The sequence below is a fragment of the Phascolarctos cinereus genome, unplaced genomic scaffold (genome assembly GCF_003287225.1).
Source record: "Phascolarctos cinereus isolate Bilbo 61053 unplaced genomic scaffold, phaCin_HiC Scaffold_726;HRSCAF=1367, whole genome shotgun sequence".
NCBI classification, from domain to species: Eukaryota; Metazoa; Chordata; class Mammalia; order Diprotodontia; family Phascolarctidae; genus Phascolarctos; species Phascolarctos cinereus.
The window spans coordinates 285,511,435-285,524,607 of record NW_027556098.1 but is presented as its reverse complement, the minus strand read 5'-3'; the positions used below and the strand labels follow the sequence as shown (position 1 = coordinate 285,524,607).

Sequence of the window (13,173 nt, the reverse complement as noted above, 5' to 3'; positions counted from 1 at the left end):
ATGGCTAAGAGAAAAATTTATGACTAAACAGGAGATAGAGATCATGGAATCATCAGTACTTAAAGCTACAATCTGAGATTATAAGCTTCAGAGAAGAACACAGATCTGTAGCAGTAGCAAAAGACCAAGAGAATTATGGAAAGTAAAATGGATAATTTTGATTACATTAAATTAAAAAGGTTCTGAATAAACAAACCAATAAAGCCAAGATTAGAAGGAAAGCAGGAAACGGGAAAAATTTTTATAGCAAATTTCTATGATAAAGGCCTCATTTCTCAAATATATGGGGAACTGAGTCAAATGCATAAATATATGAGTCATTAACTGATAAATAGTCAAAGGAAATGAACAGGGAATTTTCCGAAGAAATCAAAGCTATCCATAATCACATGAAAAAACACATTAAATCACTACTGACTAGAAAAATTCAAATTAAATAACTCTGATGTACCATTTTATACCTATCAGACTAGCTAACAAGACAGAGAAGGAAAATGACAAATGGTGGAGATGTGAAAAAACTGGGATACTAATGCACTGGTGGTGGAGTTGTAAACTGGTCCAACCATTCTGGAGAACAATTTGGAACTATGTTCAAAGAGTTATAAAACTGTGCCTAATCTTTGACCCAGTCAGTACTAGGTCTACATCCCAAAGAGATCAAAGGAAAAAAGAAAAGGCCTTATATATGTTCAAAAATATTTACAGCAGCTCTTTTTGTAGTAGTAAAGAATTAGAAACTGAAGGGATGCCCATCAATTGGAGAATGGCTGAACAAGTTCTGGTATATAATTGTGATGGAATACTATTGTGCTATGAGAAATGATAAACAGAATGGTTTCAAAAAAACCTGAGAAGACTTATATGAACTGATACTGAGTGAAGTAAGCAAAACCAGGAAAACACTGAACACAGTAAAAGCAATAGTGTACAATGATCAACTGTGAATGACTTAGCTATTCTTAGCAATCCAATGATCCAAGACAATTCCAAAAGACTTATGATGAAAAATGCCAGCCACCTTCAGAGAGAGAACTGATGAAATATGAGTGCAGACTGAAGCATAATTTTTTACCCACCCCACCCCTTTTTGGCAATTTGGCTAATATAGAAATATGTTTTGCATGATTTCATAAATATAATTGATAGCACATTTTTTGCCTTCTAAATGGGTGAAATTAAAAAAAAAAAGTTAAAAATAAATGAAAGAGGCTGCCAGCTGGCACAGGGGATAGAGTACCGGCCCTGAAGTCAGGAAGATTCAAGTTAAAAATCTACATTTACTAACTGTGTGACCCTGGCCAAATCACTTAACCCTGATTACCTCTAATAAATAAGTGAATCAGTGAATAATAATTTAAAAAAAAAAAGAATGCTTGGCAGGCTTTTATTTCATTAAAGATCCATTTTTCTCCCTGTCACATTACATTCAGTTTTACTGCGTAAGTTATTCTTGGCTGTAAGCCTATATTCTTTTCCTTCAAGAATATTTTATTCCAAGTTCTTTTCTCCTTCATGGTGGTGGTTGCTGAGTCACGTGTTATTCTAACTGTGAATCCTTGGTACTTAAATTCTTTAACTTTGAAACTCTGGATTTGGAATTTTCATTTCAAGATTTCTTTCAGGAAATAACTAGTAGATCCTTTCTCTGTCTACTTCACTCTCTGGTTGTAAAAGAATTTGGTAATTTTCTTTTAAGATTTTTCGAAATATCATGTCTAAGTTCTTTTTATGGTCATGGTACTCAGAGACCTTAATGATTACAAATTTTTTTCCTCCTCAATCAGTTTTTCAGGTAAGTTTTTTTTGCTATGAAATAGCTTGCATTTCCCCCCCCCCCCAGTCTTTTGGAACTTTGTTTTAATATTTCTTGTTGTTTGAGTCCTTGGCTTCTATTTGTTCCACTCTAATTTTCTGGGAATTTGTTGCTTGGACAAAGTTTTGCACTTCTTTGGCCAAGATGTTAGTTCCCCTTCCAATGACTTCTTCCATTGCTTTAATTTCTTTTCCAATTTTTTCCTAAAGCTCTTTTATTCCATTTATAAATACATTTTTAAAGAAATCTTGCTTCAGCTCTTCTAGAAATTCTTGTTGAGTTTGTGCTCAAATTGTGGGGTTTTTTTTTGAGACTTTGCTTGTAAATGTTTCAGAGTAATTCTTTTTTTGTGTTTGTATCTTGAGTATCCCTGTAACCATCATAATTCATTATATGGGGTTCTTTTTGTTTACTCATTGTTCCAGTCTACTTCACAACCTCAGATGTGATGTTGGGGCTGGGCTCTGCTACACTTATGGAGGAAGGGTCTGGGTTGGTTCTGTTGCTGTTTTCTTGGGGTATTGAGGTTTGTGTCATTCTAGGACCTAGGGGACGGACTGAGGACCTACAAACCTTCAGTACACTCCAAATTGGGCTGATCTTGGACAAAGTCTGATCACTGTCTACCTTGTCTTAGTTCTGCAAGTTCATGACCTGAATTAGGGTCTAAGAAAGAGTATTCTGTTGTTGGACTCAGCCCTTTAAGCCAGCTGGAAAGCTCTATTGGTTCAGACTAACAGAACTGTAGGCTCCTCTCCTGTTATTAATTCCTGCCTTGCTCACCCCTGTACAAGCTGGGATAGATGCAAGAACTGAGATTTTACTATGATTCTAGGGTCTGAGGTACATTGTTGACAACCTGTTCCTGAAGTTCATCCTTTCTTGGTACACTGGCCAGGGCCTCTCTACCCAAGAATGCCACAACCATGTACAAGTTTCCTTCTCACTCTGTTCTGAATCTGTGAACCTGCAACTGGGTAGTGGGAAGAAAGCTGCCAGTTGGCACTTGTCCATGTCAAGGTGCCTATTATGGGTCTGGGAAGTCTTCTTGCCCTGGTGCACTGCCTCTCCCTGGAAAATGGAGTATTCCATTATGTAGCATTCTCCTAGCTCTACTAATTCTTAGTGTTGAAAAACCTCTATGCCTGTTCTCCTTAAGCTGAGCTAGGGCAGACAAATGACTTGCTGTGATTTTTTAAAAAAAATTTCCCCACTGGCCTGGTTAATTTTCTTTTCTTTCTTTCTTTCTTTTTTTTTTTTTTGGTGAGGCAATTAGGGTTAAAGTGACTTGCCCAGAAGTCATACAGCTAGTGAGTGTTATGTGTCTGAGGCCAGATTTGAACTCAGGTCCTCCTGACTCCAGGGCCAGTGCTCTACCCACTGCTCCACCTAGATGCCCCTCTGGTTCATTTTCTAGATCTATTTGGAAGAGTTTTGTGGATGGGAGTTTGACAAATTCTCCATCTTGATTCTGTCCAGATCACATAACTTTCATAGCTACAGATACAAGATATAACCAAACTAGGGATAGAGACAAATACAAAAAATTTAAAATCAAACAAAACAAAACACATTACATTAAACTGAAAACCTTTAATACCAACAAAATTAATGTGCCTAGAAAAAGAAGGGAAGAAGTAGCTGAATGAAAAAAAAATCTTTGTATCAAATTTCTCTGATAAAGGTTCAGTATCCAAGATAATTCTCTCTCTCTCTCTCTCTCTCTCTCTCTCTCACTCTCTCTCTCACTCACACACATACACACACACACACACACACACACACACACACACACTCTCACACACACGAGACCAATATATGTGATCAAAATATATATGTGATCAAAAGACATGAACAAAGTTCTCAAAAGAAGAATTGAAAACTATTAACAACCATATGAGAAAAATGCTTCAAATCACTAATCATAAGTGAAATGCAAGTCAAAACAACTCTGAAGTTTCTCCTCAGACCCTAAAAAACAAAGATAACAAAAGATGTAAATAGTCAGTATTGGAGGGGTTGTAGGAAGACAGGCACACCAGTGCATTGTTCGTGGAGCTATGAATCAGCAGGATCATTCTGGAAAGCAATCTGGAATTACGCAAATACAGTGACTAAATGCCCATATCCTTTCATCCAATGATTCCATTACTAGGATTATACCTAAAGGCCATTTATAAGTTCCCAAGTACACAAAAATATTAATAGCAACACTTTTTGTGGTAGCAAAAAACTAGAAACAAAACTAGTCCCATTGCCCATAAACTGGGCAGAGATGGGAGAGGTCCACAAATGATGTACACTGCATATATTTTCTTACTTTTATTCTATTTCTTCTTTTTCTTTATCTTTAAAAAAAATATTATTTGTTATATGGGATGAGGAAAAATACTGAGGGGAAATTGTGCCCTGAGAAGAGGAAGAATACTGGGGGAAATTGTGCTAATATAAAAAACATACTTTTTTAAAAATAAGGACTAACATGAAAAAATGCTCTAAATCACTACTGATTAGAGAAATGCAAATCAAAACAACTCTGAGGTATGACACCACACCTATCAGATTGGCTAACATGACAAAACAGGAAAATGATAAATTCTGGAGAAGATGTGGGAAAACTGGAACACTAATGCATTGTTGGTGGAGTTGTGAACTTATTCAGCCATTGTGGAGAGCAATTTGGAACTATGCCCAAAGGGCTATAAAACTGTGCATACCTTTGACCCAGCAATACCACTTCTAGGTCTGTATTGCAAAGTAATCATAAAAAAGGGAAAAAGACCCTACACGCACAAAAAATTTTAAGCAGCTCTTTTTGTGCTGGCCAAGAATTAGAAATTGAGGGGATGCCTATCCACTGGGGAATGGTTGTGGTATGTGAATATAATGGAATGTTATTGTTCCATAAGAAATGATAAGCAAGCAGATTTCAGAAAAACCTGGAAAGATTTACATGAACTGATGCTGAGTGAAGTGAGTAGAATGAGGAGAACATTGTACACAGTAACAGCCACAATGAGTGATGACTAACTTTGAGAGACTTAGCTCTTCTCAGCAATGCAAGGATCTAAGACAATTTCAAAAGATTCATGATGGAAAATGCTATCCACACCCAGAGAAAGAACTATGGAGTCTGAACGCAGATGAAAGCATACTGTTTTGCTTTTTGTTTTGTTTCTTCTTTCTCGTGGTTCCTCCCATTGGTTCTAACTCTTCTTTACAACATGACAAATGTGAAAATATGTTTAATATGAATGTATATGTAGAGCCTATATCAGATTGGACACTGTCCTGGGGAGGGGGAAAGGGAAGAAAATTTAGAACTCAAAAGCTTATGGAAGTGAATGCTGACAACTAAAAATTAATTAAAAAAAAAAAAAGGACAAATAAGGTTCTACGTTACCTTGTCTGGCTGTTTTGTTTTCTTTTTCTTCATTCTTCTTGCATTGGTAGAATACGATGGTATCTTTTCCTCAAACAACTGTCTATTTGTTTCTATTCCAGTCTGCAACTGTGAAATATAAAAGGCTAGTTATTTTACAAAGAAAAGTAAGAACTATCATACAAATCTGAGATTTGCCAACCAAAACCAGAAAAGTTAGTAACAATATCTGACAATGAAAAAGAATCATCTACTAAAATGGATCAAAGCCATAATTATGCTAACATATTATAAACCTACAAAACAGTTATATATGTTGAGTATCTTATTCTTAGTTGACATTATTGTTTTATTATCTACTCTTTCTTACTATTTTAGTCATGGATAACTTCACCTCTGTTATTTTTAGTTGCAGTTCCTTTGATCAAACTGAGTTTTGAAATAAACACTACATTAACTCCAAACATATGTTTGAGCACTTTCTCTTTCCTATGAATACAAAAGAAATGTCTTCCTCTCTTTAAAATCCCATATAATTATAAAGACCATTAATTATGTGCATAGCAAACAGGTAGCAAGCAGGAAAAGAGGACAATGGGGGATATGAACAAATTTAGAAATTTTCCAGTAGAGCTTTCCCAAGACAACCTTTTATTTAGGCCACTGTTTGTATCAAGATTACAATCTTTGATTAATTAAGACGTTGATAAAATCATTACTCAATTATAACTGGAAGATCAGGTTGGGAGGAAAGTTCAAAAGAGCACTTGGTGACCTATCAAAGGTAGGGCTCCTTAGCTCACAAATATGAGTACAGCTGGGCTATCAGTATATTAAGGTGAGGGTACAGCCACAGAAAAACAGAATCTTAATTTCTGAAGGACAGAAGATAAGAGAAGGTGGCATGTACATGAACAGAGCTGGGATCAGGATTGGAATCAGGAAAGCCTGGTTCAAATCCTGTAAGGGCAAGTCACTTAACCTTTCACTACTCAAGGCAATTCCCTTAAGACAATCTAAGTTGCTGTCAGTGAGGGATATTTCCCACTATAATGCAATCAAAGTTTAAAAATAATTAAACTAAATTAAAAAAAAAAGAGCGATGAAATAATTCTACCAGCCAACAGGCAAATGCTCTGGCAGTGTGCTACAAGTAATATATGAGTATATATGCACTAAGTGAAAATTGGTCTTGCTGTTAGAGAAGATGAAGAGTTTAGAAGAATACTTTCCAGTGTATCAGGGAGGATGGAGTACTCCATCTGCTATACTTGCATACTATGTATCCAAGGTGCTGGGGATACATAAGCAAAAATAAAACAATTGGGGGAGAGCGTGGCACGAGAGGGGAAATGGAGAGAAGGACCTCATAAAATGAGTCAAGAGAAAACAAAGAAGAAAAAATCTAAAGAGACAGAGGAAGTCCAAACCAGGGGTAATAAGAAAAAGGATGGAAGGTGAAAGAATTGATAATGAGAAAGTCAAGGAGTTCTGCCAAGAGGCACTTAACGTTTTTTTAACTAAATTGAAGAGGGGCCTCTAAGCAGCTAGAGCTAATGCATACAAAGTTCTTCCAATAAGAATAAGCATCAGGACAATCTGAGGATAAAGCAGTGTTCTCTTTTTTCGTGGAAGGATGAAGAGGGATCCACAGACAACACTGAGATTGAGGACATTCACTACCAACTCAAGGAAGAACAAAGAGATCCCCTTCCTGGTAGGTCAAAGATACCAAGGAAGCCAAATGTTGGCTTAAAGTGCGCAATCATGAAGTGAGTTATTTTCTCCAGGTGTCATCTGGATGGTGAAAGATAATCTCCTAAAACTTAAACATCTGGGGGCTACAACACTTTTTTAATCATGCAGAAATTAACTATTAATACTGCCACAAGGAATCTGTAAAGACTCATTAAAGACCATGAAAATGAACATCAGAAACTGAAGGATTTATGGACACAGGTGGTTATTTTATTCACTCATGCAGATTTAAAGAAGGTATTTCAGAACTGAAAGTGGGATACAGGAAGTGAACAATCGGCTAAGAAGTTGGGGTTGGAAGAGAGTTAAATTTCTGGACCATAATTTGAGATATAAGAAAGCTGCATTCCTGGCCAGAAATGGTTTACATCTGAATGAGGTGAGGATAATGTATCTGAAGACTTAACATAATTTAGAGGGCTTTACAATGAAAATGATTAACTGATGCTCGAGATATTGTTAGGAACAACAAAAAAGGGTGTCTAAGCTAAGCTGGCAGCTAAGAAAAGATCAAAGAGGGGATAGTACTACTGCTTGAGATGCATGAGATTATGAAACTGTATCCTTTGTTGCTTCCATTTGCATTACTAAGAAGGATCTTCAGACTAGCAAGACCAAAATATAGCTAATGAGGAACTGAAAGTCCAGAAATAGAGTAAGAGTGCTGCCATCTAAAACTCCCTCATGAGTTAAAACCTCCAGGTCTGGATGTACTATGCCTAAGCATAAGGAAAGAAGTTGTAGGTGTAACTATAAAAAAACTGCAGAGAAACAAAGAAGTCCTTAAGAATGAAGAACAAATGTGGCAATTTTCAAAGCAAAAAGGAAGGATGGTGAAAGGACCTAAATCATCAGAATCAACTGATATGAAGCAGTAATTCAGTTTACAAAAGAGAATTAGTAAGAATGTGAGAGCTATCTTTAAGTACTTGAAGGACAGTCATGTGGAAGAGGCATTTATCTCGTTCTTTTTGGCTCCAGAAAACCAGCAGCATCAGAAGTTACAGAGACATTCCACTTCCATGTTCATGAAATCTGAAATTCCATTATCTGATCATAATCTGTTTATCAATTCCACCTCTCTCTTTCGCCTTGTATCTCCTCATCATGTTCTTAATTCTCAGTTCTCAGAACGTTCTCCAAACCCCCCACCTCTCAGTTCTTTCCAAGGCCATCACTAATATACTGGCTACATTTTCTCCTTTCTCCATTGTGATTCTGGTGAACCAATCCAACTCTACACTGTCTTCATCTCTTGACATCTTTATCCTTTTATTGAAGAGCTTGTTCTGCCCAAGCCACTGTCTTGGATAACTCTCATCATCCATTTGCCTTTGGCCCTACTCTTATGCTGTTGAACAAAACTGAAAAAAATCACAAAACTGTGCTGGTTGGGTCCATTACAAATTTATGTTACATAATCTCAACTGGGCCCTCAATCAGGCAAGGCAATTTTTTTTTTAACATCTCCCTAATCAATTCACTATCCCAACTCACTCCAGGGGTTTTTCCAAACCTTTTCATTCCTCTCTTAAACTTCCCATGGTTGTCCTTTGCCCCACACTCAGCTGAGAACCTCATACTTCACTGAAAAAAATGGAGACCATTCATTGAGACTTCTCTCTTCCCCCTCCTCTTTATTTCACTTCCAATGGCTTCTGCTACCATATTCTCCTTTATTATTGGTCTCAAATGAAGAGATAGCCCTTCTTGTCAGGGTGAAATCTTCTACATATACAAGTGATCCTATTCTATTCCATCTTTTTCAACAGATTGGCCCCATCACCCCCTATTCTTCTCAATTATCTTCAATCTTTCCCCATCTCCTGGTTAATTCCCAACTGCCTACAAATATATCCATGTCTTTCCATCCTCAAAACCCTCCCCTGATCATACATCCCTGCTAGTTACCACCTGATATCTCTCCTCTCTTTTGTGGCTAAACTTCTTTGAGAAGGTTGTCTATAATTAATGCCTCCATTTCCCTTCCTCTGATTCTCCTCTTTACTCTCTGCAGTCTTGCCTATTGTGACCTTATCATTCAACTGAAATTGCACTCTCCAAAGTTACCAAAAATCTCTTAATACAGTACATAAATGTAATGGAATATCATTGCCTTGTTGGAATCTTGAGAAAATTTGTATAAGCTGTTACAAAGTCAAGTGAGCAGGACTAGAACAATTTATACTATAATAGCAATATGGTAAAGAAAAACAACTTTGAAAGACTTAAGATCTTTGGTCATTGCAATGATCAAACATGAATCCAGATGATGATGAAGCATGCCACCTACCATCCTGACAAAAAGGTGCCATCTCAAGGTGCAGAATGACACACATTTTCAGAAAGGCCCTTAACCTAGCTAGGTGGTGCAGGATAGAGCACTGGGACTGGAATAAGAAAAATATGAATTCAAATCTGGTCACAGACTCTTAACTGTGAGATCCTGGGCAAGTCACTGAATTGCTTTTTGCTTCAGTTTCCTCAACTGTAAAATGGTGATAATAATAGCACCTACCTTATAGGGCTGTGGTGAGGATTGAATGAAATAATATTTGTAAAGCTTAACATGGTGCCTGGAACATCATAAGTGATTAATAAATGCTTGCTTCCTCCCTGTATAGGTCTGTTTCACTTACTTGTTAAAAGGGTGTTTTTTTCTTTTGTACTGTGAAGAGAATAGATGGGAAATGTTTGTGTGGGGGGCAGGAGGAGCAGCAGCAATCAACAATAGTGATGCCCTTCCAAAAAAAGCTAAGAGTGTATCTTGAAACATTTAAAAAAATGCATAGAACAGAAGGATGCATAGACAAGCAGGACTACTTTGAGAGTAACACACTGAATTTATTATATACTTTAAAAAGCTCATGGTTTCATATACAATCCTCTTTTGTGTTCTACTATACTTATGTACATGGAAATTCTTTTTTTGGTGTTAAGTTTGAAAATAAATTTTTTTTAAATGGGGTGAGGAAAAAAAAAGAAAAAAGGTAGCATACTAAGGCTTTATCTCTGAAATAGAGCAGCTCTCTAAGTGAATTATAAGTCACTGGTTCAAGCCCTTTAAGAACTCTGGCTAAATCTGGTTGCTGAGTTAGTCCAGGCTCAACCCCAGATCCAGGTGAAACCAAAAAGATGGCAAAGATTTGGCTGAGATGGATGAGACAGACTGCTCTTAGGGCCAATTTCTTAAGTGATATCCCATGTGGCCAGCTTTCTTTTGCCCAGAGATAGATTCTGGCCATGTTCTTAAAATGGCTGTCGGAAAATTACTCCATGTAAAATTTTTATGGTTGTATGAAAGAGGAAGATAACATTCTAATAACTCAGACATCTGAGGACAGCAATACCAAGAAAGGTTGGAAGATGGCCCAAGAAGAGCCCTGGAAAATTCTTTAAAAATCTGAAAATGTTGGGACAGCTAGGTGGTGCAGTGGATAGAGCTCCAGCCTTGGAGTCAGGAGGATCTGAGTTCAAATCTGGCCTCAGACACATTATACTCAGTAGCTGTGTGACCTTGACCAAGTCACTTAACCCCAGATGCCTCACCAAAAAGCAAAAAACCCCCCAAAAAACAAACAAAAAACTCCCCCAAATCTGAAAATTTTCTTAAAAAATTCTGTTACTGAAGAAGAGTTTGAAATCTCAGCAACCATTAAGTACACCCAAAAATGTTACCGAGGAAAAGCTTGAAAGACTGGTTTGATATCATGATTTCCTTTAAAGACAGTGCCTAAAAAATGATGGTTACTTTGTTACTAATTGGCATATTTAAAGGGGACAAACCCAAAACAAAGTTATATTTCAGCAAGAACTATTTATAAGTACATGCCAAAGCAGTGTTTCAGCATGGTTATTAAACTATAACTACCTCTTTATTTTTGACAACTATTGATATTATAATTAAAAAGCCAACTAATCATTCTTTATGGTCTAAATAGGCTAAAGAAGACCTGAATTTCATACTCTGCCTCTGCACGTAACATTTCCACAACAATCCACATTAGGCTGTTCTTAGTATGTTAAGATTCTAGTAATTTAATGCGATGCCCCTACTATAGGAGACATCCTAGTGTCTTTCAGATAAGTTGTAAGCACTTTTAGATTAACATGTAAAAGTTAAATATTTTATCATTTAACTATATGCATACATAATATGATTTTTTAAACAAAGAAGAGTAGAATCTACTTTTCTTTAAACTTTATATACCTGGGCTGCTTTTTCCTGCATACGTTTTCTTTCCTGTTCTTCTTCACGGAGTTTTGATTCCAGTTCCTGCATTTTTTTCTATTAATAAGTACAAAAGGATTAATAATGAAGCAAGAAATTAAATCTCCTTCCTGCTACCCACCAATATTAAAATTTTAATATACAAAAGTGATACAGATGACCCATTACTATTCAGTAGGATGTTTTTTTTTTTAGTAGTGATGGATGGGTTTGCCTTGATCCCTCTATACTCTTTCTTTATGATCAATAGCAGGCATCTGTGTAAGGCTGGATAAGGCTATGAGTGCAGTTTGTAATTAAGAAACAGACGATTTTTCTGTGTAAAGATAAATATGTGGTTGATATACAGCAAAGAACCTGAGATCCCAGTATTATTGGCAATAAGCAATTAAAAAAAAGAGAAAGTCTTATTTGTTATATTTTTTAAAGTATCAACTTTAACATGTTCTAAAAAAAAGGTTTCTCCAAATGGTCTTAGAAAGTAAATACTAAACTAAGGTTACAAAATTATTTTTCAATTTTCCTATGCCTGAGCATTTCCTTCTACTAAGATCCTTTACATCCCTTTGGCTAGAGAAGAATACTCAGTAATACCCTATTGCAAACAAGGAAATTTTATCCTAATGAATATTAAGTCATTTGCTGACCTCTGCAAGAGCCTGCATGGCAGTAAGTTTGTTATATTCCTGCTCAAGAATATCCAGTTTTTCAAGTTGGTTCTCAAAATGCATTTGACCCTGCTGCTGGTCTCTCTCTATTGAATTCTGGAAAAGAAAGTCAGAAAAACAAAAACTAAATAAAATTGAAAATGTGACCATCAAAACACAGAAAGAAATATATGTGAATGTTTTATAAAATACAATGCATGTTTATTTCCTTCTGGTTAGCAAAAGTTAACTATAAATTTCTAATTGAAAGATAATTTTAACTCTAGGTAAACAATCAGTAACAAGATGAAAAATGTGGACTTCATTTAACACATTATGGTATAATGGTGGAATTCCATCTTTATTGAAAACCTGTTCCACAGACCAAGGTTATTTCTATGTCCTGATAGGTGGGCCAGGATAAACAGTGCTATGATGTATCTTAAATCATTACTTAACAAAAAGTAGTATAGAATATGCTTTCAATAGTTTTGCTCTACCTAAGTCAATATCTCAAGGACATTTCTGTTTTGGTTATTTATTATTCTTCATACAATCATATTTGAAAGAAATATATAACCTATTTTTCATGCTAAGTTTTTAGGATGGAAAAAGAGGCTTGAAAAGATTGCTTCCAAAAGAGATTAGATCAATTCAACAATTATTTACTAAATCCCTATTATGAGGCAGGCGTTGTGCTTAAGTATTGGGGGTGATAGTCACTGGCTTCTAAGAACCTTACATTCCACTAGGAGACAACATATTTACAAGGCCAGGAAAACACGAATGTACAAAGTAAATACCAAGCAATCTGGAAGAGGCAGGATGCTAATAACTGGGGGAATTAGGAAAGGCTTTCAAGGTAGTGAGTAAAAAGAGAGAACAATTCTGTTTTTAGTTGGTTTTAAGGCAGTAAGCAAAGTGGAAGAAGGTGAACAATGGTTCTAAGATGGTCTTTAAGAATCATATTCAAAAAATACTTAAATGTATAAACACCCATCTCATATAAACAGGCATTCTTTTAAATGTAATTTGGTAGTCAGTGCGGCATAATGGAAAAAATTCTATATTTGGAATCAGGAGAATCCAGTTCCAGTTCTACTTATTCATTCTGCAAGCTAAGATAAGTAAGTGATTTTGCCTCTCTAGGCCTGAGTTTCCGGTCTGTAAAATGAGAAAACAGGCTTAGATAACCTTTCCCTTTAAAACTGTACAATAACTCTAATTGGAAACCTCATAAAACTGATTAAAACAATATTCTATCTTTTAAGTTGAAATGCTTTTATGACTTTCTAAAGCAGAGGTCAAACATGCAGCCCACAACCCACAATACTCGCTA

The 13,173-nt window shown here is 36.0% G+C and overlaps 1 protein-coding gene across 3 annotated transcripts in view; it reads right to left on the bottom strand.

Annotated features, from left to right (window-relative positions):
* Positions 1–13,173, bottom strand: part of CEP57 (centrosomal protein 57) — a 66,989-nt gene that overhangs the window by 15,609 nt on the left and 38,207 nt on the right. For all 3 annotated transcript variants that reach the window (XM_021000557.2, XM_021000555.2, XM_021000556.2), the window contains exons 5-7: positions 11,835–11,951; positions 11,167–11,244; positions 5,220–5,327 (exon numbers count right to left, since the gene is read on the bottom strand). In XM_021000557.2, coding sequence (XP_020856216.1) covers positions 5,220–5,327; positions 11,167–11,244; positions 11,835–11,951 — 303 coding nt within the window. The remainder of the gene's footprint in view (positions 1–5,219; positions 5,328–11,166; positions 11,245–11,834; positions 11,952–13,173) is intronic.